This window comes from Onychostruthus taczanowskii, unplaced genomic scaffold, assembly GCF_017590055.1.
Source record: "Onychostruthus taczanowskii isolate IOZ18803 unplaced genomic scaffold, ASM1759005v1 scaffold93, whole genome shotgun sequence".
Taxonomy (NCBI): Eukaryota; Metazoa; Chordata; class Aves; order Passeriformes; family Passeridae; genus Onychostruthus; species Onychostruthus taczanowskii.
The window spans coordinates 1068129-1095451 of NW_024507324.1; the positions used below are offsets into that span (position 1 = coordinate 1068129).

The 27323-nt window shown below is 36.5% G+C and overlaps 1 protein-coding gene across 1 annotated transcript in view; it reads right to left on the reverse strand.

The window, feature by feature from the left end:
* Positions 1–27323, reverse strand: part of USH2A (usherin) — a 372299-nt gene that overhangs the window by 249537 nt on the left and 95439 nt on the right. Inside the window, exon 20 of the mRNA XM_041426677.1 lies at positions 25771–26001. Coding sequence (XP_041282611.1) covers positions 25771–26001 — 231 coding nt within the window. The remainder of the gene's footprint in view (positions 1–25770; positions 26002–27323) is intronic.

Here is a 27323-nt window from a genome sequence, read left to right on the forward strand (position 1 = left end):
AGCAATATCGCATGTCACCACAATAGCTAAAAGAGATTTAATTCATTTTTTTATATAAGAAAACACGCCAGTAGGGAAAAAAATTAGAAGGAAGACTTAACAAAAACTGATCAGTTTTCAAAGCAGTTTCACTTAATGGATACTGGAATTAGAAGAAAAGAAGAAACTCAGAGGAGACTTCCCTGGACATACTTATGAAGATTCTCTGCTGAATACAAGGACTTCTCCACACTTTGTGTGGGCCTATAGCTTCCTGGATTTTACTGAGAGAAGAAGACAGAAGGTGTTCTTCCCAAAGCTGTCCAAGATCTGTTGTTTTCTTCATACAGGATCAGGCTTCATTTTTTACTGTTACCTTAATGCGTCCAAAAACATTTTCAAAGTGCATCATTACTAACATTACATTAAGTTAGTAATTCCATTGATGAAGTAAATCCTCTTCATTTTTAAGCTGCTTTAGTTTTTTATTAGAAATATAAAATATATATTTAAAAGCCACATACATATGTACATATCATATGTACACACACATATATATTTGTATAAACTCACATACATAAAGTTCCCAAACTTTTTCCTAAACTGTAACTGCACTCCCTTGTCTTTTGTGATCACAGTAAAACCAAGAGAATCTAAACATCCATGGTTCCTCAATCAGACTGTACAAAAGCCCCGTATTTGAAAAAGTCTAACTTTATTCAGAATGACTCAACATGATGAAGTTTTTTTAGGTATTTTTAATACATCAAACTGCCAAAAAGCTAAATCAAACTAAAATGTTGAGCGAGCATAAACACAGAGTATGGTGAGTGAATGAAAGGAGAAAACATGAACACTTTTTGTGGAAACCAACTGTCAAGCAAAACCCCAAATCCTCTTGATGAGATCTGAGTGTTTCTTTTACACTAAAATGACTAATTTGATACCTGTTTTTTCTTATTTTGCTTGCTACCCCATTATACCCACTACTGGTAAAACAAACAGGACATTTTAGCTTTAATCTTCTTACTACATAACCCAAATAACTTCAGTCATGTTTGCATTAATGCTGCATTAATCATGTTGTTGCGTATTAATGAGTTTTCGGGCTATGCTAATTACTGTCATAGATTCTGCAGCAGCCCATTAAATATACAAATTACAGAATTAAAGAGCCAGAGCTCTTCATGATTAATCTTTAAATGGAGAAAAACTAATGATGTCTGTACAAAGTTTCCCTCCACTTTTGGCTGACTGAGCCCAATGAACAATCAATTAGATTATTTGAAGAATAAGAATACTGCTCATACTAAAATATATGTTATGCTGTAAAATATATTCTAAAATATAATTCTATGCAGTAGACACACATTTATAAGTTTCCATCAAATGCATTTCTGTAACATATTCCAGACTTTAAGCTCTCCCAAAGTGTTGCATGGGGAAAAAACTTATGGATACTCCAATTCATTACTGCATTCTCACAGGAATCTGCTGGTTCCATATGAATACAGTAAATCAATCTTCTCCTTTTAGCAAGGACACAAGTCCTGCTACTCCTCAGTAGAAAAGATTTACAGCAAACCTTGGTGAAAAGAAAGCCAAGATAAGTTTAAAGTCATTTGATAAGATTTGATGTATTAGTAGCACTTTATCCCCTCACTAACAGAGTGATGCTTTGTCAGGAATAGTGCAATACCTAGTGGTTAAATTAAGAGATTCAGAATTAGGAGACCTTGGGTCTGTACTCAGCCAATGACTGGGGTATGTCACCTGAGAGCCATCACTTAAACACCTTCCTTCCATATTCCTCCTTCCTGAAGAACAGTGGCCAATATAGCTTGTGTAAGGTTCTACAATGCTTGAAAAATTCATTACTGTCTTGTCCTCCACAGCCTAACACACAGATAAAATCATCAAAATGCTCACATGCATTCAGAAAAGTTACCTAGAGACTAGGCATTTACTGACATTTGAGAAACACCAATACTTCCAAAAGAGGGGATTAGTTCAGCTTCCTCCGAACACTGCACACTATGGAGAACATCACAAGACTTCCCTAAAGAACAAATTCTCAGTCTGTAGTAATATTATGCTGTACATTAGTAGGTGCAGTTCAGAATTAACTGGCTTTTCCAGACCTGTCCAATCACTCCTTTATACCATGAAAAAATAAATAAACTGTACTTTATACATTAAAGGATTTATATTTATACAAAGTAATTCTTTGAGACAAAACCAACCTGCTCAGGACAAGACTGATCATGGTATGAGAATACTTTCATATGAAATGAAAAAGACTGGTTTACTACAATTAGTGAACAAGGAAGAGGATGTAATACAAATATTTGAGATTGCTTAGGAAAGGCAGTTAGAGAGCAGAGAAGCTGTCCAAAACACACTCAACATGTAAACAAGACCATTTAAGGGAAGTAAAAAGAAAGTTCAAAGCAAAAATGTGGCTTTTCACCAGTACTTTACAACTTTCTCAGTGAAAATGGAAACATAATTCAGACAACCTTCAAAATACTGGCACGTTATCTAAGAATTTGGCCAAGACCCAAAAGCAACTGGTTAGTCTGCCTACCTAGATGTAGGTAAACAAAAAAATGAAGGCCTCAGAAAAACATATGAGAGATCAGGGTGAAACCAGATACGAAGATGCAGGTGATGGCATTATCTGTGAGCATCCTCTGTCATTAGAGTCAACAGCCAGCTCTTTACACAGTCTTTTAAGTAATACTATCATTAAAGAAATTAGTGACCTGCCTCGATTCATTTATTAAGCCAGTCTATAAACAGAATTGTTATGTTTGCCCAATTATCCAATCACAAATAAAAGGCCAAACAAAATTATGACTGTTTTCCACTATGTATATTGGGAAAGCATACCATGACCATGTCATCTAACCAGCATCACTTTCTCAAAGCATAGCTACCAGAGTAGAAATAAAACTCTTATTTTGAAACCCACAGAATCAAATTCTGCTTGGTGTGAGGATCAGCTGCAAGTTTGTTTCTATGTTGCTCAATATTGAAGCATCAGTCCAAATTTCACTTAATGCTTTCATTGATGTTGATGCCTACCAAGCAAAATCTGAGAAAATTTTACTCAAACATTTTAAATTATTTATCTTTATTTATTCATTTTTGAAGCCTAGGAAAGTTCAAAAGACTGTGATTTTGTTAGAAAAGGAAGAAAATAGTTTCTAGGAATAAGAATCCTTTATGAGCAATTTCATTAGTTCAAAGGTTTATATTTAAAGAATGGAAAGAGAGGAAAGCATTCATCTTCATTTTAACATAAATTCTTTAGAGAAAGAACTGAATTCTGTTACCCGTATGTGAATTAGTGCATAAAAAAGGTCATCTTATGCAACAAGGGTAAGGTGGGAGAGGCTTCTAGGTATTAATGCAATGCAAATCATAATTACTAGAAATATGATGACAAGAAGAATCACTTCCAAGATTTACAACAGTGCAATCTATAAAAGGTCAACATCACAGTGAAATCAGAAATGAGCTGGAGGTCAGTAGTTGTAAATAGCACTTCAATGATAAGCCTTTAGTTAGTATTTCCAGCAGTAGCACAAATGTAACACTGCACAGATAGTAATTTAACTGATCAAGAGAAAAGAGTTAGACTACAACTGAGTAAAATGTAAATACATCAAAATTAAAGTCAGTGTAATGATCTGAAACATAGCAAATGCAGACAACCGTGCACTAGCCAAGGCAGAATCCCATCACACACCATCTCAGAAGCTGAAAGCACAATAACATGGAAATCCTGCAGAAAGTGAGGAGGATTATTGATTAGACAGTGTACATAAGGAACAGAGTAATAACTGAAATAAGCTGATGAGTGTCTGGAGGAATACTAGAGGACAAAAATGGAAATGTAACAAGGAAGGGAAAAACCCAGAAAAACTTACAGACAAAAATATAACACCAGGGAGAAAATATTCAGCAAAAAGTAAAGATTAAAGTTACAAACTCAGCAACAAATGCTACTCATGGTATAACTGAGAATAAAGAAGCTAAGAACATATTCAAGTTAAAGCAGCAATTTAAGGTACAGCAGCAAACTGCCACAAAACTGCCAAATTAAGAATTAACTGAAAGGAATATATCTTGTCATATTTGCAGCAGTATTTCCCTTGAGTATTCTTCACATAATACCCTTTTCCAGAGGAAGCCTAAAAGTGGTTTTTATTTGTAGGGAACTAAGCTCAGAAAAGGATTTCAATAGAATAATCAGGTGCAAGCCTTATGTATGGATATACAGGTAACTTTGTGGGATCTCTCATTGCCTTCTAAGCTATTTATCATCTAATGGAACTACATCTTGAGCGTGCAGCAGGTCCTGCTTTGGAACTGTAAATAATTTTGCATTACATTTTGTTCTGTTATTCCTGCACCTCTGTACCCAGGAACTGCACATCCTGTGAATTAAGTGTTTTATGGGGTTTGGCATGAAATGTTCACTGAAAACATATCCAAACACTTTATAGCAATTATGCAGAATATTTTACTTAAAATATGATCCAGAGCTACCAAATCACTGTCTGCAATACCTCAGTTTCAGTGAAAGCACAGCCCTTACAGATCAGGACAGAACAGAAATAGAAAAGTTCAGCCAACCTCTCCTGTGCTGGACATGTAGATGATGGCATTTTTCACTTTAGGATTCAGATACTAAGTGAAATCAGTTTATTCAAAATGTAGTCCTGGAACATGAGAACAAAGTCCATCTACTCCTTTTCAGTGTAAACTCCTTTTCATTCTAGTGTTGGGGTCTTGCCTAGATTACTAGTTTCTATTAGGAGTCAATTATGTCCTTAATGTGAATTTCAGAATAGACCAGAGTCTGTATCTACTTAATCAGGAAAAAGACCTACTGACTTCAGTGAGAAACCTAACTGAGGCAGAGTTTATTTTACATTTGCTTTGAATTGTTTAAATCCATGAGATGAATGCAAAATAAATTCTAAAGCAGAAGACTGCTAAAATATAATCTACACAAAAATAACAGATGCAAGTTGGAAAGTTGTTACCAAATTCAAGCCTCAAAAGCAGGAAATTCTGCTGAAGAAGGGTAATATGCAGGATATGCAAGGGAAGCTGCAGCTGAAGGAAGTGAGAAAAGAAAAAGCCAAAGGTACGCAATTTACCTTTCCTTTCATAGAATATTTCTTGTGGACCATTTAAGTCAGTACCACTTTTTGAAGTGTCACTTCATAGTAGATTTTGTAGTATTTGTAGTTGTACTTTGAACTGGTTTTAGGTTATTATTTTTATCTTTGCCTTGAATGGTTTATGTCTAGTGTCTTGCCTAGTATGATATGCAATTTGTGCTAACACAGTTCTGCTCACCTTCAGTCCATTTCCACCGTCACCTTGGTCAAAATATTTGTCCCCTCTCTTCTCTGACCTTATCTACCCTCTTTTCTGGCCATTTCTGCCCTTCTGCTATATTCTCTGTCCTTCCCTTGCGCATTGTTTGTTTCTCCTTCTTCCCCATTCATCTTCCCACATCTTTTTCACTGTTCTGTCTGCCCAGCTCCGTCTGCCTTTCTTAGACCTTTGTCCATCCTTCCTTGACCTCCTCCATTGGTTGTAATCCTGAAAGATAACCTTGGCCCTGCAGTCTTTAAATGATCATGTCAAGGCAAGAAAGCCAACAGGATAAAGCCAACATACTGGGGCTGTTACTGCAAAAGTTAACTACTATGCACTGTCTAGAATAATAGAGGCAAGTGCTGCATTGAGAAGCTAAGAAATCTAGCAATGTTCTCTTAGAAACTACTTTAGCATATGTGCGATCTCTGCTTACTCTCCCTAATGTTTCTTGGTGCACAGAAGGAAGATTTTGTCTTTGATACAGCACCCAATCCCTGAACTGGATTTGAAAATAGAACTGGGGAGGGAGGGAAGAACCACCTCTAAGTAGTTCTGCAGCATTGGCTGCTGTTACCATTTTCTTTTCATTTGTTGGAAAGCCATGGCCCAATATACAGCCTCAGTAACTGAATAGGGGACTTTATGTTATTTATCATATGTTTAGATCATATTCACCAAATTCACCAACATCCTCTGCTCTGCCAAGCTTCTATACAGAGTGTGCCATAGAAAACATGACCCAGTGCAGTAAGCCAGCTGTGGAGGTTGTGTCACCAATTTGTAGTCTGGCGCATTCCCAAGAACCAAACCGCTGCATTAAACACATACAGAAGCATGAAACAGAACTAGCATGGCAATGAAATCACATTTATCTACATCTGAATATTCACACAGTATGAAATACTTTCAGAGTGATAAATACAACCCAAATCCTCCCTCTGCCCTGGTTTTTAAGAAAGCACTCTGGTGGTATGCAGTGGACATGGAAAAGCTCCTGTGCAATCCAGCTAATGTGATGAATACACATTGCAGGGGACAGATAAAACCAGGCACTCCATCCTGTGTGCAGTCACCAACCTGGAAAAGCAGGGTGGTACACAATAATGCTGGCAGTAATGGAACACAGAGGCAATACCCTCCTCCTACCCAGGTGGTGAAGATGCTCCACAGAGGAAGATTAGAGCTGGGATTTTCACCACATGTCCAGATGCAAATAAAGCCAATTGGTTTGGTGTTTCAGTGCTTTTCCCTGTATGGTAAGGAGTTCATGATTTTCTCACGGCTATAATCAATGCTCAAAGGAAATCAGGTTTATTACTAAATTCTGAACTACACCTGTTGGTACACACCATACGGCAGACTACTGTCAACTTTTGTTCCTAATACAAAACAGACATGTAAAGATTTAACATTCAACTCATTTTATTAATCTAAATAAAAAGAGATAAGGCCAATACTGAAAATCCTTTCTTTTAATTTCTTCACATAGCATGATGTCATTTAACCTCCAAGTATTATGATATTTTCAGGCAAGTATTGATTGAGCCGATGTCATCTTTTCAGAATTTTTAATTCCTTACGGGATTCTTGAATCAAAGACCTCTTTGCTATAGACTGCCTTTGAGTTGACTTCTACATTATTACTTAAAACTTGAGTGATTACAGAATACATGACTAATTCAGAATTATGGCAATAAGGAAATTTCTTCTCTTCTGCAAAACTCACTGATAATTTTTTCTTTCTCTCTCTTTTTCTCAAAATATAAGGCTTACTGCAACAGAAAAAATCATTATTGATTACAACACTGCAATAGAGTAAATCAAAAAGTGGGTGATCGGACATATAGCATTATTAGGAAGCATGAGAGTTTATATTATTTTGTTTCCACTGTGATCATTTTGCCAATTGCAGTGCCTCATAAGAAGATACACATAAAAGAAAAGGAGCAATCTTTTCTCATGTGCTGTAAAAAGCCATGTTTTTCCTGTCCCTTATGTTGATGTTGCCTGAGGATTCAGATGACACCAGCTTGATTAATTCACTGATTATTTTAAAGTTTTGCTTGTGATCCTAGAGCAGTGTAAGGGATATGGGAAAAAATACGTCATCCTTAACAATGCAAAACCTCTGATTTATAGATGCTCTTTAAGGCACTAAATAAAAAGAATAGTTAAAAGGCTGAATTGTGCAACTGCAGCAGCAAGGAATGCCTAGCACAGAATGGCATAGCCACAGAGGAGGCAAAGGCTCCCAAACAGCACGTGTGCCTCAGCTGTGTCAGAGTAGGGCTTCCACCAACGGGAACTCGCGTAATCCACACCCCAAACTGCTGGGCAAAGCCTGCAGTGGACTGGCAATGCTGCAGCCTTACAGCCAGCTCAACCTTGTTCCACAGTGAGAGCTCTGGGAAGAGGCTGCTTGGGAGCTGATAACGCACTTCCTCCCAAAACATGCAGTAATAATCCTGAGGCTCTTAGGTGTAGGAAGATTTCAGGAGAACTGGGCATTTCCATCTTAAAGCAGCCTTGAGCCTGGCCATTTCTCAGGCTGGCTGCAGTTGGTGGTCATTTGCAATTCTGCAGGAGTACTGTGCTGCTCTGATTTCCACCTCTGACATTTCCCTGGCCCTTTCTTGCCTATGTGAAAGGCAGAAGGTCTGGCATAAAACCAATTACGCAGTCTTTGCTTCACCCAGGATTCCCATTCAACTCGCTTTTCCCCTTAGTGCATGCAGTTCAGTAGCATAACAAAGTTTACACAGAAAAACACTAATATTTTTTTAAATTAATGAAGCTAACGTGACAATTTAACATGAGTTTGGAATAAGCAGCTTGAATTGGCATATTTCAGTCACTGAACTGGAACAATTTGGAAGAGAAAAAAATGCAAAACAAATGAAAGAAATATTAAAGAATACTAAAGGAGGAAATTAAATAGGAGAAACAACTAATTTTGAAAGCTGGAGTGCAGAGGCTGTGCTTTTATAACAAACTTCATCTTTTAAAAATAATGAACAAAACCTTCAAAAAATAATAATTAAATGTAGAAATCTTTTGTAAAGGGACTCACTCTGAGCAGGGCCAAAACTTCTGTGGAAAGGATTGCTTTCATCCCGAGACAAAACTCTGTCTTCCTTCTATAAGTCTTCTTAGTGGTAGACATTCACAAAAAGACTTATTGCTCACACTCTGCTTGAATCTTCCCAATAAGATTTCACCTGCTTCTACAATTCACTTCATAATTTGTTTTGGGATCAAAAGATATTACCTGGGATGGTTGCACCTCTCAGTCTAGCCTTCGTTTTGTTCATCCAATTATGAGGGCTGATGGGAACAAAGACTGTAATTCGTGTAACGAGATTCCCCCTCCTCCCTCCCTGTCTCTGTAGCAAGTCACTGAACAACTTGAAAATGCATAAAATAAGGGCTAAAACTCCACTACACCAAAATTCCCATTATTTACTACAGAAGGGAATGTACTCTGTTTGTGGTAACCCATCTACCGGTGAAGTTTTGTTTTTAGTAAATCAAAGTACTTTTTAAAGTAAATAAAAATTAAAAAAGCATTATTAATCACCAAGCCTGAAAACAAAAATGAATGAAAGACAAAAACTCTATCTTAAAATGTGAGACTATTTATTATTGAATTTTTTTTTGACTCAGGAGAATACCTGAGGACATATTCCATCCCAAGTATCAGTTTTAATAACTCTAACCACCCTAGAATAACACTAATTAAAATTTAGGCATGTAAGCATGATCAGAACAAACAATTTAAAGCAGACAGGCTTAGATATAAAGTATCAGGCAAAACCAGATTATTTCTTCTTTTTTTCTTTTTTTTTCCTCCCTGAGGTAGATAGTATGTTCTTTTCTAAACTCTGCAAGAATATCATTCTGTATAGCACCAAAGAATACCATCAGTATAATAACAATGACTCTCTGAATTAAAGAATAAAACATCAAGATATTTTTGTATTTCGCCATCTTGTTCAGTATTGGAAAATATTTCGTGCTACACTTTCTTGACCAGCTTTGCATAGATTTGAAGGGACAACAGAGGAAAAGTCTGTTTTTCTAATAAATAAAACACCCAAAGCACTCTATAAGAATATGGCTAACAAAAGAAAAATCTCTTTTGCAATAACTATAATAAGTACATTATCAGTTGCAGAAAGCACTGGAAGAATTTTGAATCATATAATTGCTTGGTTTGGAAGGGACCTTTTAAGGTCACCTTGTCAAACCCTGCCTGCAATGAGCAGAGACATCTTCAACTAGATGAGGTTGCTCAAAGCCACATCCAAACTGACCCTCAATGTTTCCAGGGATGGGGCAACCACAGCGTCTCTGGGCAATCTGTGCCAGTGTTTCAGCAGCCTCATTGTAAACAACTTCCTTAAAAATAGTCTAAATCTACCCTCTTTTAGTTAAAAAACATTACCCATTGTCCTATATAGACCAGTAAGGAAAAGTGGAGCTGCATAGCAGAAAATGCAGAAATCTTGAGTTAGTGCAGCCAACACAGTTTTCAGGGAATAGCCTTGTTTTATAAACTAAATCATAATCAGAGAGAGAGCAAATAATCACTTATTCGCAAGATAAAGATAGGACTTTAACAGCAGCACATGTAACAGGTTAGTTTAATATATAGGATAGTGCAAAACCATAGAGTACTATATAAGTAATGATCAATGTTTAAAATCAATGCTCTTGCAAATTGTAGCCAATGCAAAGGGGCTAACACCAGGGTAAGGTGATCCAATTGATGATTTTGGATCTGCTGAAATAAATCCATTTATAGGAGCATTTGCAGGATGACTAAGTTAAAAGAGCACTGCAACAGTCAGGCCTGGCTAAGGGAATGACTCCTCCTACTGTCAATATTTCAAACTGATAAAGAGCTGACCAAGTGCAATCAGCACTGTGATGAATAAAAGAAAGCTTGGGACCATTAACATTAATGGGACTTGTGTGACTAAATGCTCATATATTGTTCTGAAAATTTACCCAATGGACCAAAGACCTTTTTTTTTCTTTGCTTATGCTTCCCCTTTTTCCTGCAGACTGTATATGATCAGTTTAAAAATAAACTGCAACATAGCATAACCATCTAAAATAACTTCATATTATTAATATCCCATGAGTCAAAAAAAAAAAAAAACAAAACCCAAAACTACACACCTCACTCTAGCTACCTGGAAAACTTGAGAAAATAAAAATTCCAGTTTTATGCACACAGATAAAATGGGATGATCTAATATCTTTGGGCAGAGTGCCTTATCCTTGGGGCACAATGACAAAGACTCTGGCACCTGCCATCTGCAATGCATATTAGAGAATGGTGAATGATCTGGCACCCTGTGAAAGCTGGTTGAACTTTTTTTGCAAGACAGAAATTCAGACTAGCAAGTATAGCCCTATGATTCCATAGATCCAGGATATTACTTGGTTCAATACTTTTAATTTGAAACATGGCAATGTTTTTCATCATCAGTGTTAAATACCAATCATATAACTAGTACTGTACCAGAAGCAGGTAACATCTTTTATCTCAACTTCCTCCTGAAATCTGAAGAACACCATGTAGTAAAATGGAATCCAAGGGAGCACCTTTGGGGTTAGGGTTGTTTAGAAGAACATGCTGTTTCATATTGGTACATACCTATAGCATAACTGGGCAGAATGAAATAGCATTTTGTTCATTTACAGCTATTTAATTTTTTAAAGTTTTTTAAATTAATCTAAGATTTACAGCTCTTTGAAACACCAAGTGTGAAGTCTTGCTATACAAGAAATAGTTAAAGCTTTCATATTGTCTTTTAGGCTTTGGCAGAGTACTTCCAAAGAAGATGGAGCAGCACAGAGTGACAATGTTGAGTAGGACAAAAAATTCTTCTGATGGGGAGAGAGACCTCTTTCTGGCAGGTTCCCCAGGGGGAAAAAAAAAGAAAGAACATTAGTAGCAGCACAAAAGATAAGTAAATGTCCTTTATGACTTCAAAGTTTATCACACTATCACGGAATTGAACTTTTTTTTTTCCACAGAGGAGAAAAAATCCCCATAATTTCACCCAACCTTAAATAGCTGTCCCACTATTGAGTCATTTTTATTTTTAGTTCTCAGCTATGCTACCAGACAGTGACTATATTTATTTTAGTACCTATATTTATTTTAGTACATTATTTTAAAATCAAATGCTCTATTGGAGTATGCTGCTATTAATTTAGAGATAAAAGATGCACACATGTATATCTGTCACTCCACTGCAGTCCTAAAACAGGATCATGATACACTGAAGGTAAAATTTTCAAGCCTGCTGATCAGTCCCAATCTTCACCCACCATCTCATTTAGCCTTTCACCAACAGATTGAAGAGAACAGTTTATGTGACTGAACAACAATGCTGGGATAAACCAACTGTAGTACTGCCTGCTTGCACCATTAAAACTACTAGCAATATGAAAAAAAGATAAAAATATAGAATGCTGACAGAAGAATTTTGAAATTACAAGCAAAGAATGGCTTCTAAAACCAAAACAGAGCAGGTAGGAAAGAATAAAGTGCTTTGTCAGTACACAAACTAGGAAAAAATTATTTAAAAATAACAATTTTACAGGATTTACAGATAATGAAATCACAAGATGTGGTGACTGGGAAGAACATTGCTGTGCTTAATTATCAGTTCTATTGTATCATCAACTTCTCCATGAGCAGAGTTCAAAACACCAACCTCCAGCTGTTTCAGCACAGACTAGCAGAGGCTACAGCTTGCAAAAGCCTGCCTCCTCCCACCTGTGACCAGCAAGGAGACCGGGCCACTGCTTCTCAGGAATGCACCTGGGCACAACTCTCACCTTCATGATCTCAAGCAAGAACAAGTTGCAGTTTTTTAGCTTACATACCAAAAACAAAAAATGAGGGGGGGGGGAGGGTGCAGGGGGAAGGGAAAAAAGAAAAAATGGAGGGTGCAGCAGTTTTATTTACACTCTCTGCCACCAGCACATCATCCCATTTGCTCTGCTCACTACACAGACTCTCCATAGAATATTAGGTCAAATGTAAGGTCCCAATATTAATCTTCATGGCCATCCATGGAAGTGGTTCAAGATATCTCAAGAGTGCCCTTTTCATTATGTTGGTGACCTCTCTGAACAACTGCTGTTAGTTTCAAGGCTCACCAGAGCAAGACTGAACTACCTCTGCAAGAAGGATAGAGGCCCTGGAACTCATTAGGGGAGCAGATCAAAAATTATCACAATTTTCACATATTTCTGAAGACAGTTTGAACCCAACCTAGTCAGGCTTTCCCATACATTAAAACAAAAGAGAGGAGACCAAAAGAAAGTAAACCTGTCCAGACAAGAATGTTAAGCAAGAGGTAAAAAAGAAGGGGGTAGATGAGGAATGAGGAAAAAAAGAGAGAAAAAGTTAGCTCAGTATATTTCGGAAGATACTCAGGTGCCACTTGCAAACTATGATTAAGGTACAATATCTCAATTATTTTTTACCTAACACACTGACACAAATATTGGCTAAAAAATTCATTAAATGTGCACATCACTTTCAAAAAAAAAAGTAATAATTTCAGATTGTTTTCCATCCACAAACAGAAGAACAGAAATTTGTGACTCTGAATTCACAATATAAGGCAGAACTAAATAAACAACCAATGAACTAAACCTTCCTCCCAGAAATGTTCAATAGGGGTAGCAAATTTTAAAAAAACTTAAATACCAGACTTTTTCAAGTAAATCTATTCCAAAAAGATTATCAACTTGATAGTAAAAAAAAAAAAAAAAAACCAGGTTGCTGACCTAAACTTAGTTATAACTAGAAAAAATTGCATGGGTTGTATAAAACAAGCTATTTCCAATTTCTGAGGAAGATTTTTGAAGTCAAATCTTTTGGGTTTCCAATTTTTTTTTTAGCTTTGGATGCAGTATCTTTATAGAATTCTAAATTCAGCGTATTTTAAAACCAAATAACTGTAGTAATATCTAATATAGTTAAGGACAGTCTAGATAGCAATAGTTAGTGATTACCAGATCAAAGGCCTTACTTAAATCAATAAAGATAGCTCCTGTACATAGATTACCATCCAACACTATAAAAATATAATTGCTTACCTTGAGAGGAGCAGTGCAAATGAAATGAAAAGGTCATAATAGGTCAATAATTATTTAAATTAAATTTACATCTTTCTTCATCTGATGGGCCAACTCTAGCATGCTCCAAAATGGTGGTGATTTACCAGTTTAAACAGACATATTAACATGTCAGCAAAGGGCTTAGCAGTAATTGGGTCAGCAATTTCAAGCAGTCAAGGTTCCAGGTTGTCAGCTTCTCCATTTATGCTCCCAATTAATCTTAAGGTATTATAGATCTTAAGTCAGTAGGCACAGATCTAACTACTTTAGATCAAATCTCATTTTGGGTATATACAGAGATAGATTATAGTTAATTTCTGCGATCTTTCTACAACAAATATCAGTACATAATTCTCTAGAATAGCTTTTAATTAAAAAAAGCCATTCAACAATTTGCTATCCAGATTGTAAATTCCCCAGTAATTTAGTTTATGACACTTCTGTCACTGTATTAAAGAGTCCTTAGATCAGAACAGTACTACTTGGCAGGTTTGTGTTTTCATTCTATTGGTTATGCTAAAAGTTGCTTTCTGGATTCTCAGTCATTATACTGCGCAATAACTTTGATGTTACTCTGTTAATGTAATTGTTGATGGACAATTCTGGGTTTTTTAATTTGTTTCTAAAAGTAAGAAAAAGGAATCTTCTCTAACCATATTTTCTTCTTACCAACTACTTTTTCACTATTACTTCATGAATTTTTTAGAGAATGGTTATCCCAAAGTAAAAAAAAAAAAAAAAAAAAAAAAATTGAAGTGTAAATTCATCAATGTCAGGAAACTGCTCTTTGCAGGATGCTTATCTAGAGGATGATGATAAAATTCTCAAAGAAAAATTATGTTTGTGTAGAGACTTTGCATCGTAGAAATTTAGGGGCTAAAAAGACTCTTCCATGAAATTCATCCTGAACACCAAATCCTGGTGGTTCACTAAATGGTAGAAAGGAAGGGAAAGAGTCTTTTCCTTGTCCTCTTAATTTTCTGTGACTTTGTGACAGGCAATATTAAAAAAAAAAAAAAGGAAGGCAACATTTTGAAGAACACAGAAGGAAGGCAAATCGAGATTACAGTGGTAAAACCAGGAGGGGAAAAAGAAAGAGTGGAAGACAGAGAAGCAAGAAACAAATCGTGGTTAGTGCAAAAAAACATGGGAAAATAATTAAAAAGCCAAAGAAATCAAAAAAAGAGAGGGAAGGGTAAACAGAAACAGAGGAGAGCCTATAACCACTAATAAGACCTCTCCTTATAAATCCAATTGCAATACATGTTGTAGTAAACTCAATGCATTGGAAAAGCATTCATTCTATCCTTCACATACAGATGTGCATCTAGTACAGCAGTCAATGGCCCTAATAGTCCAGATCAGAGATTTTACAAATATTAAAGATTTCTTCCCACTGACATCTGTATTTATCAGCAATGTTCCAAATGATGGATATGTGTGTGACTCTCCTATCACACTGGAATCTTTTTAATTACTATTCAGAATAACTATTTAGGCCACATTACATACATAAAAGTAAACACTCAAAAATTAGGTAATGCAAAACCAAAGCTATCTGCAAGAAATTAATGCATACCAAAATAGAGGATGAGTAACAATACAGTCAACAATTATACAAACACACATTTCCCATAAGACATCTGCCTCAAGGATTTTATGATGTTCAGTAACTAAAACAGAATTCATGTAGCAAATAAGGATTTTGTGCACAGAAGCCTGTCTTTTTTGATGCAGTGCTCTGTGCATGTTTAATAAGAGAGGAAAGGGAGTATGAAAAGTGAACGGACAGTTTCACAGCTAGCGCAGTACAATGTCACTCTGGAGAAATCTGTCCCCAGCTCTGCCATGAAGCTCTTATGCAATGTGAGGTAAACCACTTAAGTCAAACTTTTCAGGGTTATTCACTTGTTATGCAGTCTTCATTTTCATGAGTCCTTGCATTTAAACACCTCTTGGAGATCTGTGGAAGTGTTAAGCGCTCCTAATTGAAAAGGGGTTGATGAAAACACTACTTAAAACATATGAACTAATCTGTATACTCAGGTCCTACCTATGTAAAACTCAAAACTTAATTCCTCTTTCTTTTCTTTTTTTTTTTTTTTTTTTTTTTTACACTAAGTCCCTATTCATAAAACAAAACTGGCAATGTAAGTGTTGCAAAAATGTATATCAACGATTACAAAGTACTCTGGTACTCCAATGAAAATAGCATGGGAAAAAAATTAAATCTGCATACACTTAAGAATAGACATGTACAGTAAAACAAACAGAAAGCTGTATACAAAACAGAGAGAGGATTTTCAAGAGTCAGTAGCTGGTCCACACCATAGATAGAACCTATGGAAAGATAGTTTCTAATCAACTGGTTAAATGCAATCATAACATATAAATATAGCATAGCTGAATGAAGTTCATGCTGCTTATTTAACTCAATTTCTTAAGCTCTAGGTGCTTAATTTTGCAAACTAATTTTTCCCATATGTACTAATGCAGACAGCTTCTTTTTTTCCTGCAAATTACCACAGTCTAAACCTGAATGATAGTTTTGCAATAATGGAATTATTCAGTCTATGATCTGATTGATTTTAGACCTTAAATACTGAATCTTAACACACCTAAATTTTTAATCCTTTAATTTCTCTATTCTGCCAGTAATTGATAAGGACAGTCATACTTAGACAAGGTCTTAATTTAATCGCCCTGAAAATCAATTAGAAGGGGAAAAGCTTCCTTATATTATTATTATGAAAATTTCCTGATCAAATTCACAATACAGTCATAACCAATGCATGACACCTCACACACTTTAGTCAGTACATAATTCAGTAGTTACATTTTCACCCCTTAAAACAATATGGGAAAGAATTTGTATCTCAAAAGCAGAAATAATTTAAAGGCTCAGTATTAGTCAAACACAATGTCTGAAGTCATTGGACTAAATAACCCATTATAGAAATAATCTAAATAAGGGCCAGGCATGTACCAGAAAGCATTAATTTTACTTCAAGTATCTCTCCAGCTAATACAATGGTAATTGTCTCTTTTCTGCAACCTTGTTGAAGGAACTCTTCATAGAATCAGAAGGAAAATTTTGACCTGCTGTTAAGTAGGAAAGGTGAATTAGTAAGCAACAATGGTGAAACACTTCCTTCACCCTCATCTTTACCAGCACAAAAATCAAGGTTGATGCCAACTTAGGCTCACCATCAGTAAAGGGAGAATTTGCATGTGAACTATTACAGGAGCTTGGTCTTTACAAATTGATGGACCTGATAATATCCACTTCAGCATGGTCCAAGAGCTTGCTGATGTGGCTGTGAGGTCAGTCTCCACAATCTTTCAGAAGCTGTGGAGATCAAGGGAAATCCCAGAAGACTGGAGCAAGGCTACTGTCACTCCTATCTATGAGAAGGGTTTAAAGGATGATGCAGGAAATTACAGGCCCATTACTCTTACTTTAGTCTCTGGCACAGTTATGGAATGAACCTTACTGGGAGGTGCCACAAGTTAGATGAAGCCCAACTGGGAAAAATCAGCATGGACTCACCAAGGGCAAGTTGTGCATGACCAACCTGACTGCAGTCTATGACAAAGCAAGCAGTGGACCTGCTCAATTTCACCACAGTTTTCTATATAGGCTTTCTATATATTCTTTCTATAGGCTTTGCCACTACCTACTCCTAGAGATCCTGATGTGTGATGGTCTGGACAAGTGGTCGGTGGGGTGCATGGGAAGTGGCTGTCAGGCAGCACCCAGAGGAGGGTAAATATCTCCTTTTCAAACTGGCAACCTGTCACAAGAGGGGTCACTCAGAGCCCAATACTGAGCCTAAAGCTGTTCAGTGTCTTCATAAGTGATCTGGATGATGGGATCAAGTGTACCCTGATGAGATGTGATGATGACACCAAACTGAACTGGACAATTTGGAAGGGAGAGCCACCCTGCAGGAAAGCATGGATAGACTGAAAGAATGGACTAACAAGAACCCTGTAAAGTTCAATGAAGACAAATATAACATCTAGTACCTGGGAAAACATAAACCAGGAATGTAGTACAGGCTGGAGAATCTACCCAGCTGGAGAGCAGTTCTGTGGAAAAGGATCTGGGCATCTTGGGGACAAGCAGCTCAGTGTGCGAGTGTGCTGCTGTGGCAAACAAAGCCAACAGGACGCTGGGTTGCATCAACAAGGACATCTCCAGCAAAGATAAAGAAGTCATTATTCCCCTCTACTTAGCTCTCATCAGGCCACACCCAGAACACTATATTCAGTTTCAGTCCCTGGTGTGTGAAAAAGATGTGGACAGGCTGGAGAGAGTCGAGAGAAGGGTGACAAAGATGGTCAAAGGATTGGGTAGCCTGTCAAATAAGGAAAGACTGAGAAAACTCAGCCTTGAGTAAAGAAGGATCAAGAGAGACCTTATCACCTTGTTCCAGTATTTAAAGAATGGCTACAAGGAAAATGGAGAGTCCCTTTTTACAAGGAGTCTTTTACCTGGAAAAGATGAGGAGTAATGGGTACAAGTTACTCCTGGGGATAATCCAACTGGACACAAGATGAAAAATTTCACAATGAGCCAGCCATTTGAATAATGTTCAAGAAGTGGTGGGTTCCCTAGCTCTGAATACTTAAGATTCAACTGGAATCTAGACCAGTAGCTTCAGCTGGAAGCTAGGTCATCTTGTCTAGATTATGCTTTTGCCAAGAAAGGTTGGGCCAAATTATATTTTTCTTTTTGGCTATTGTTTCTCATTAAGTCCCTTCTTGAAAAAGTACTTTGGATTATAAGGTTGTTATACCAGCACATAAGAATCTCACAAAAATCTTAAAAAGTACTGAAGCACTAGTATGAAAGAACCACAATTGTTCTAGCAAATGAAAACTATTAGAAATAGTCATTTTTCTTTCACATATCTCTGCATCATCAGATATTTGAGTTTGAGAATTTCCAGAAGCATTAACACATTCTCTCCAAAAGGTGGCCATCCATTGAACTACTCTTTTCTATGTTCAAACCTGCTACAAATTTTTTCTTTCATCTGTACTATTTGCTTTAACTGAAGTGACATCAGCCTCCATTTAACACAGAGTACATGGATCTCTAGCATGCTAAGCTTTCAAGAGTCTTGATACCTTCCACTCTCTCCTTTATTTTTATTTTTTAAATTAAATAAACATCATGCCTTTGTGCAGTTTCTATCTTAGAGCTGTTTCATTTTGTTTGCTATTTTCACCAAATTTTATTTCCCTAAATCTCCCTCAACAAGTCCCCTTATTTTGCACCTTTTCTTAGCGGTGCACAAGCACAAAAGGAATTCCAGAAGATACCATGCCTGAAGCAAAACAGCACTTCCATAACTGTTTCTTCTGCTAATTCTTAGGTTTGCCACTTGCAGAGACAATGCCTACTACATTCCAAAGCATGAATCGTGTTTGCACAAAATTAGCAAACACCCAACTAGAGTTGTGACAAAAGGGAAGAACTGCTCTTTTAAAAAGTACAGTCATCTTGTGTGTTTGTGATAATCAAAAGACCCAATTCTGTAACTGGTTTTTGCACAGATAGACAAAACCACGATCTAGTCTACAAAAGGGTTTTTCCACTGGCAGGTTGATATAACAATGGGAAAGCTCCTGATTTTACAACTTCCCATGTACAACACTACTGTGTTCTCTGAAAGTTACCATGCACAAGCAGAAAAAACTGTTTTTAACCATGCAGTGCAGAATGTACAACACTGGCAAAAATCTATTTTGGCACTAAAGCCAAGAAGATGCAGGAAAAAAACCCAACATATTGCCCTTGTAAGCCCAAAGCTCATGCTGCATAGTTGATCTGTTAAAGTAGAAGGGGTAAATAAGAAAAATAATACACAAGGTGAGATTCTGTTTTCTTCTTCTCTTGTGTGGTGGCTACAAATGGAAAAAAAAAAAAAAGGATAGAAAAAGTAAGAAAAAGCAACTACTTCATACAGATAGAAAGTATGTTGGTGCCTAAAAAACCAGCTCATCTTAGTGAAAATATTACCCCTGTAACACTGGCAAGGTCAGCATCAGCTTGGCTTATTTGTTGCCTAAGTCCCTGTTGTGCATGTTCAAAAATGTTTTAAGTTGTTTTGTTCATAAAGCAGCAGAGTTCACTTTGTTGTGCCAGATCACTCCTTTTTCTCTATATGCAGCTCCTCTCTCCCTCCCTATCTTTAGGCTTCTTGGGATTCAAAAGGAAGAAAGGAAGGAATGTGTTTTTCAAGATGAAACTCTGAATTCATTTTAAGTACTAAGATAAAATTCTACCTAAAATCTCTGTGCAAACAGTTCTCAGGCAGAAAAAAAGGATGGTTCTCTTTCTTACTGAAGCCAGCCACTTGACGGTGATATACAAGATCTTTATCTTTGTTTCACAGAAGATGAAGATGCAGGTTCAAATCATTTTTTTGTGAAGACAAGAGGAGAAAATATGAGAAGCTGGCATGAAAATTAAAAGCATTTCTAAGGACAAGTCCTGTGGCAACAACCTAGATAGAAAGGACACAACAAAATGTGAGTTCTCCAACAGCTTTTTATTGTATGAGTTAATACAAAACTCTGAAAAATGATTTGCAATATTAAAGGTTCCTTGACAAAAAGTATGTTCTTCAAGTCCAAAAAACAAATGTGCTCTCTTTCTTTCTCTCAGAGTATTCAAAAGTTTGGATTAAGAATTTCTTTTGCAATCGTTTCTCCCTCAGAAAATCTTGTTTACTTTCTTCAGTTCAATGTAATGAAATAAAAAGGCTGATTCTTCAAAAGCTATGAAAGTAAAAAATGCCACCGGAGTGACAAAGAATGCATGAAGCCAAACTAAACAAAAAGGCCAGATTTCTCTCCTTCTCTTCCTTTCTCTCCATCATTTTGGTATAAGAGTGAAGCAAATAAATTTAACTGCATTTGGTGTAAAGTTGTGTCTATAGATTAGGGAATCCTTGCCATCAATCTGAAGAAATAGATGGACCACAGGTGGACTATAAAAGTGAGTAAAAAAACTGGCTAAACAGCAAGACTCAAAGGCTTGTGACAAGTGGCACAAAGCCCAGTGGGCAGCATTTACAAGAAATTGGTAGGGGAACCAATTCTGTTTAACGTTTCTATTTATTAAAATGGATCCCAGGTGATAGGATGAAGTGTGCTGTCAAAAAGTTTGGAGACAATTAAAAAATAAAATTAAGGGCTACAGTGGATACACTTCAACACAGAAAAACCTTAGCAGGCTGGAGAAATGGGCTGACAGAAACCTTGTGAAATCCAGCAGAGGGAAATTCAAGTCTTACAGTGCAGTTTTGGGTACTCTAGCATTAAAATAAAAAATAATAAATAAATATTTCTTAAAATAAAATAAATAAAATATAAAATGTAAAATAAAAAAATAAAAAAATAAAAATACCCCCAAACAAAAAAGTACAGAAGGTACTTGCAGCCTGGAACAAATCCAGTGGCACCAAGACAATCAGGGAGCCAAAGCAAATGACATTCAACAAGAGGCTGAGACAGTAGGGTTTGTTTAGTCTTAAGCATGGAAGAATGGAAACAATTACTGCTTTCTTCAATTACCTCCCCAAAGGATATAAAGAAGATGAAGCCACACTTTTCTGGACTCTGCAGTGACAGAATAAGAGCCAATGGACATAAATTCATATGCAGAACATTTTGTATGGATATAAGGGAGAAAATAAACCAAAAGACAGGTCAAACTGGAAACTGGAAGAATATCTGGAAACATACTTAGCTACACATGTAGGAAAGAAACAGACAAAGCTCTAAACAGCTCTAGCTGGACTCAATGTGAGCAGGAAGACTAGATTATTTCTCTTCAACACTAAATTATTACCTTATTCTGAATTAGTGATTAAAATTAATTTCTAACCATCTCAAATCATTAGTTGTATAAAGAAATGCTAGAAAATACCTAAAGAAGAAAAATAAAATAGAAGGAAAACTTGTTCAACTCCTGCAACCTTCCCTCAACAAAGAAAACTGTCAATCAGAAAAGAAAAAGGCATCTCTTTCCTACTAAAAGTTATTTGGTGAAATGAACATCTTTCCCAGTTTCACTGGGTTAGTCTGAGTTTATAATAGGATATATGTTTGGAAAACATTCTTAGAGGTCACAGAAACAATCCACTTACTCCAAAGCAGAATCAATTTTTGCTAGGTTATTCCTGACAAACGTTCATCCAACTGTTCTTTAAAATCTGCAATGTCAGGCTTTCATTTCTTTCTCACAACAATGCATTCTTTTGCTCAGCTATCCTGAATCTTCTAGAAAAAAAAAAAAAGACAATCTACCTTGCTGTATTTTAAGCTTATTATGAGTGCATCGCTGCATTACTTACAGTAAACACAAAAAGTTCATTCTCTTCTTTTAAACTACACATTTTTATATATTTCAACACCATTATAGTTTCTTCTTTTAGTCTTCATTATTCTAAACTGCACTATTTTCTTTGGCCTCTCCTCTTACATTGTTTTAGAATGTCTAATCCTGTTGATTTTCTTGGTATTCAGCCATAATGCATCCCTTAAAGTTCTGTTGGGATGCTGGAAAAGGCCTGTTTATTTGGCTCCACAAACGAATGAAAATATCTGCCCCTGTGACTAACTATCAAATGTTTGCTCAAGATCCTGTGGAGTGGAATTTGTTCTACGTTACTGCAAAGAGAGTTCACTGTGATGAAGAGCTATGGGGAGATCTGACACCGAATGACCACAGCCATTCTCAGCACTTCTTCTCAGAACAAATGTAAACAATGCCTGTGCAGTGTTCCATGGCAAACTCATTAAGAAACATTGTTACTGGAAAGATTCTCCACTCGAGAAATGTCTGTGTATCCGAGCCAGAACCTGGCAGTAAAAACATTAGCAGATATAAATATTTTTAAATAGACATTTTTTAAGACCACTTTACAACACTAAAAATGCCATTGTAAAAAAAAGTTCTCCTTGTAATCCTTAATATATTAACATCTTACCTCATACAGTTATTTTCTAATTATTACAGAGCTGAATACACATCATGTAGAGGTTAGCAAAGATTACATAGTCCAGGCAAGACATACGTCTTTTTAAGTGTATTATCCTATTTCAGAAAACTTGGAATCAAAGCAAGGCCAAACACAAAACTTTCTTCAGAGTAGACTGCATTTTGATCAATATTTTATGAATAATTTTCTTTTAAAACAAGTAGCATCCAAGAGAAATGACATTTGAACTCCAAGCTTGCTAGTTCTACACCCTGTATAAAATAAATATTACTTCTCTTGGTGACCAGAGAACCAGAAAGGCAAACACAACAGTGGTACTACAGCATTCTGACTCCAGACTCACAGCCACAGCACACAAGCTAGACCAATAAAAGCAAACCACGCAAAATAAATAATCTGTAAAACCTCCTAGCCACTTTAGAGGTCCTTTTAAGTATAAAGTCCCACATTAATCTGAACTTCAGCTCACCATATGTTAAATCACATCACTTGGTTGTCTCATGAAGATATGAAGATAAACACCTATATACCCCAATTTTCAGACTGGTGGGAGATTGATAAGTTCCTTCACTAAAACAAGAACACTAACACTTAGATACAACAAATGCTGTTGTATCTAAGAACTTCAAGGAATGCAAATAAGTACTAAAAATCAAGTCTGCATCATTTGGGAAATGACATTATACATGGCTAAAACACTTCACATTTTGAACAGCTGAAAAGTTGCATGTAGATGACATGAGCAGAAAAAGGCTTTTTACTTAATTTCCTCTCATCTAATGGGTACTCAAAACACACCTTCCTGTGCAGCTGGAGGCTTTGTTACAGACAGGACACTGCTTAGTGTGTCCAGTGTTTATTGAATAACTTTTTTTTTTTAAAGACGATTTTGGAAAATTTCCCAGAAAATACATCTGCACCTAATACTTGCACCTTGGACAGTAAGACCAGCCAAGAAGGTAGTGAGGACAACTGCATTTATTAGCAGTGAATAAACTGATCAATCTTTTTCCGGATTAACAGTGGGAGATCCCAGACACACTGAGGAGTATCTGTCTGCTGACTGACACATACAAGCTGGCACACTTTTGTGTCAAAAATGTACACAGCTGCACGCACACTAAAGCTGTTCCATCCATAAAGCACAACTGCCAGCTGCTTGTCTTCAGAAATGGGTAATAAGAGAGGGTCTCAACAACAGAGACAACTGCAGAATGCAGTTAAAGAATATTTTTCATCCCCTTAAGTGCCTGTATTTCTAAACTCTCCTGGATTTGCTATCATTTTCCCCTCCATCATGTTTTGGAAGAAGGACAGATGACCCACTAAGAAAAAAAGAGATATCTATTTCTTAAAATCTTTATTGAGTTGCCAAACCTGAACTACACATTTTTAGGTACCAAGCGTAGACTGATTTAATCTGATTGTCAGTCATTACTAGCAGATGTCTGGACAAATTGCCTAGTGTGTTTTAGTTCTAGGTTGTCTCCAAATATTCTGACTAATAGCTGGTAGAAGAGAAAGAACACAATCCAAAGCTATGATGAATTATATTTATCCATACAGTGTTATCAGCCATCAGCTGCCAATATGAAGGGAGCTTTATTTTAAGATCTTCTAACCTGCCTGTCCAAACTCTCTCAAATCATCTCAGCCATCAATAAACTTTACTCAAGGCACCAGTCTCAGCTTATGGAGTAGAACTAAACCCCAGGGTGAATCAAAACTTGGGTAGATTGGTGTTGGATTTGCTTGGTTAAAAACAGTCACAACTGTCAACAAAAGAAACATATCAAAGGGGTTTTTTTCTAAATATACAGTAAAGGGTGCAAATTGATGTCAGGAAAACCATTGGGCAACTTGGATGAGGAAAGGAGTCCAACAGCTGTTCCTACAGATTTCCACACAGAGACAGGTTGTGCCAGTCAACACAATGTCGATATTTAACTAACACATTATCACTTTTTATTATTATTTATCAGTCAAGTAAGCACCTAGCTAGAAAAAAAAATGTGAAGCCATCTTCAACTTTTTTTTTTAAGTCAGATTCGCCGAGTGATCATAGAGAGGCAAGAAGATAACTGCTGTTTTAAACAAAACCTGCAATTGCACATACATGCTTGCAAGTACCAAGTGCTCAAACATTCTTGCCAGAATTACCTGTGATGAAGACAAGGAATGTCAGCTGAGTGCTCTTCAAAGCTCCAGTATTCTTTTTTGTGTCCACGGTGCTGTACTGTTTTTGCAGCCCTTCTCTCTTTTAACAAACAAGTACCACGTTAAATTGTATCACCGCACTGGTGTGGCCGCAGCACCATCAGTGTGCTAGTTAATGCTTGCTCTTACAGTCACCTAGATTCCTTTTGGCTTTCCCCTTCCTGCTGTCATTCTCATGAGCTGAGATAAATATACATATGCACAATCTTTCATGCACAGTATTTTTCTTAAGTCTTCAGCTCTGCTGTTTCTTCTTTTAAACACTCATACTTCATGCAGGCAAATGCAAGATTTCCCTTACAGACTGCTACAACACCTCAGATGTCCTATCAGGTTCATTTTTCCAAAAGACATACTGTGTGTATCTTTGCTTTATCCCAGACGTCAAGATATCAGCAAATGATGAGAATCACAGAAACAGGACATAGGCCTGCTTCAATCTGAAAATTTCATGGTTCTAAAGTAAAATAACTAATCAAGAAAAAAGAGGGAACACTCAAACGCCCAGAAACAGTGGAATTCTGTCAGAGTGGCAGGCTTTTTTCCTTCCTTAACAAAACAAACAGGATCACAACACAAATGCTCTGAAACTGGAAGACAGAGCTTTTTGAGTGCTTATGCAGCCCCAGGTATCCTCAAAACTGTACTAAACAAAACACATCTTAGCACTCACAGCACATTAATCAAAAGCTGTTATCCCAGAAGAATAAATAAAATCTTATATTTACAACTCAAAACCAAGTCAAATATGCCGCAACATCACTGTCATGTACATCTCTCTGTCCACACATGACGTAACAAAAATCCCAAATCCCACATGTCCAATGATTTCCACAGGCTTTTTAAGTGAGAATCAAAATAGCCCATACATTACTAATCATTACATTACTTTAATAAATTAGAACCTACATACTTTAGCATAAAAGTTTTACAGAACATGATACTAAATGGTAGAACGAGTACAATTAGTACACTTTTAAAGTCATTTAAACACATTTACCTGTAAAGTAGGTATTGGTGGGGAGAGTGGAACTCGCAAATCTGTAATATCCATTTCCTGGGAAACGGGTGCCTTTTATTACTTCTATATTCATTGTAGCTAAAGATGAATCCATCCTTTCCACCTGGTAGATGGGAAAAGGTCCATTAAGCTCTTCAGGTTCGTCCCAAATTATCTTTACTGTTGTGCTGTTTATGCCTTCGACACGAGGGGCACTAAGTTTTCTTGGAGCTGTGGGTAAAAAAAGTTATCTAGGTATCATTGTCCATAACACTTGGGGTGTTGCACATTTGTTGCACATAACAAACTTTGCAAAACATCCTGTTTAATTTTCTGATCTTAAGAATAAACACAGATATCCACAGAAGCTTAATTAGGAGAGAAAAAAAACCCTCAAAAAACATTCTTAATCTTTATGAGAAACTTGCTTTTAGTTGCACAGGAAATACTTTGTTTATTCAGGCCTTAGACATATGTCTCTACAATTACATCTAAAATGTTTTTCTTCATAATCTTCTAGAATAGTAATCAACATCTTCATAAAAAGTGTATTTGGATTCCTTCCTTCCTTGATGGTCCTCTCATGTGAAACTCCATGTAAATGTGTATCTCTATGACTTTCACAAGGGGATGTGAGTGAAAAACCAAAGGAAAATTTGAGCAGTTATAACTCTTGTTAAATTTCAGTATGGTACATGATAACAGGGGTCTCTTGTCCCTGGACTTATCCTCACCAAGAGGAGCAGAGCAGCTCTCTCTCCACAGTCCTGCAGACCCATCCAGTTGTTCTCACGATGTGCACACCAGACAGCAGCTTGTGTTCAGGTAATTGCTCACTTCAAGAAAACGACCCTCTCTAATTTTTCTCCAGCAATTCTGGTGCACACCAGGACTCCAAACAAGACTGCTTCCCCAAAGGTAGCAGCATAAGATAGTTTTACGTTATAGGATGATCCTCCTACTGTTAAACCCAATACTTTCATGTTCTTTTAAATACTCTGATAGCATTAGCTACTCTATAGCTGAGTTATTAACTAAACTTATTTCATTTTTTAATAAAAGGATGTACAGTAAGCCACTGGAGGGCAGCATGACCTGTTTGGATAATGACATGATGGACCTACAGGTGGAAAGAAATGGACCATCACTGAAACAACAGATGTCATCTGGAGAAGTATGAGAACACTTTGCTATGCACAGAATCTATATACATCTTATCCTGTTTTTTTCTCACCCTTCTTTCCCTAATAAAGAGAAGGATTTAACAACAGGAACTTCATTTGTGCCCAGGAAGCGAAATATAATGACAACTTGTAAAAATTACTTGTTCCTGTAATGGCACAGTAAAGAGCAATAAACGCCTTTCAAGAACAATAAAACCTGAATTAAAATATGGGCCTTCAAAATCTGACACATTACTTCACAGCCCAGCATTGTACATAGCATGAGTTCTTTAGAGAAGGAGAGATTGCTTCATTTCAAATTAATTAATAACATCCTTTTAAACATTCCTGCATTTCTAAGATCATTAAAACATTTTTCATTTTTCCTAT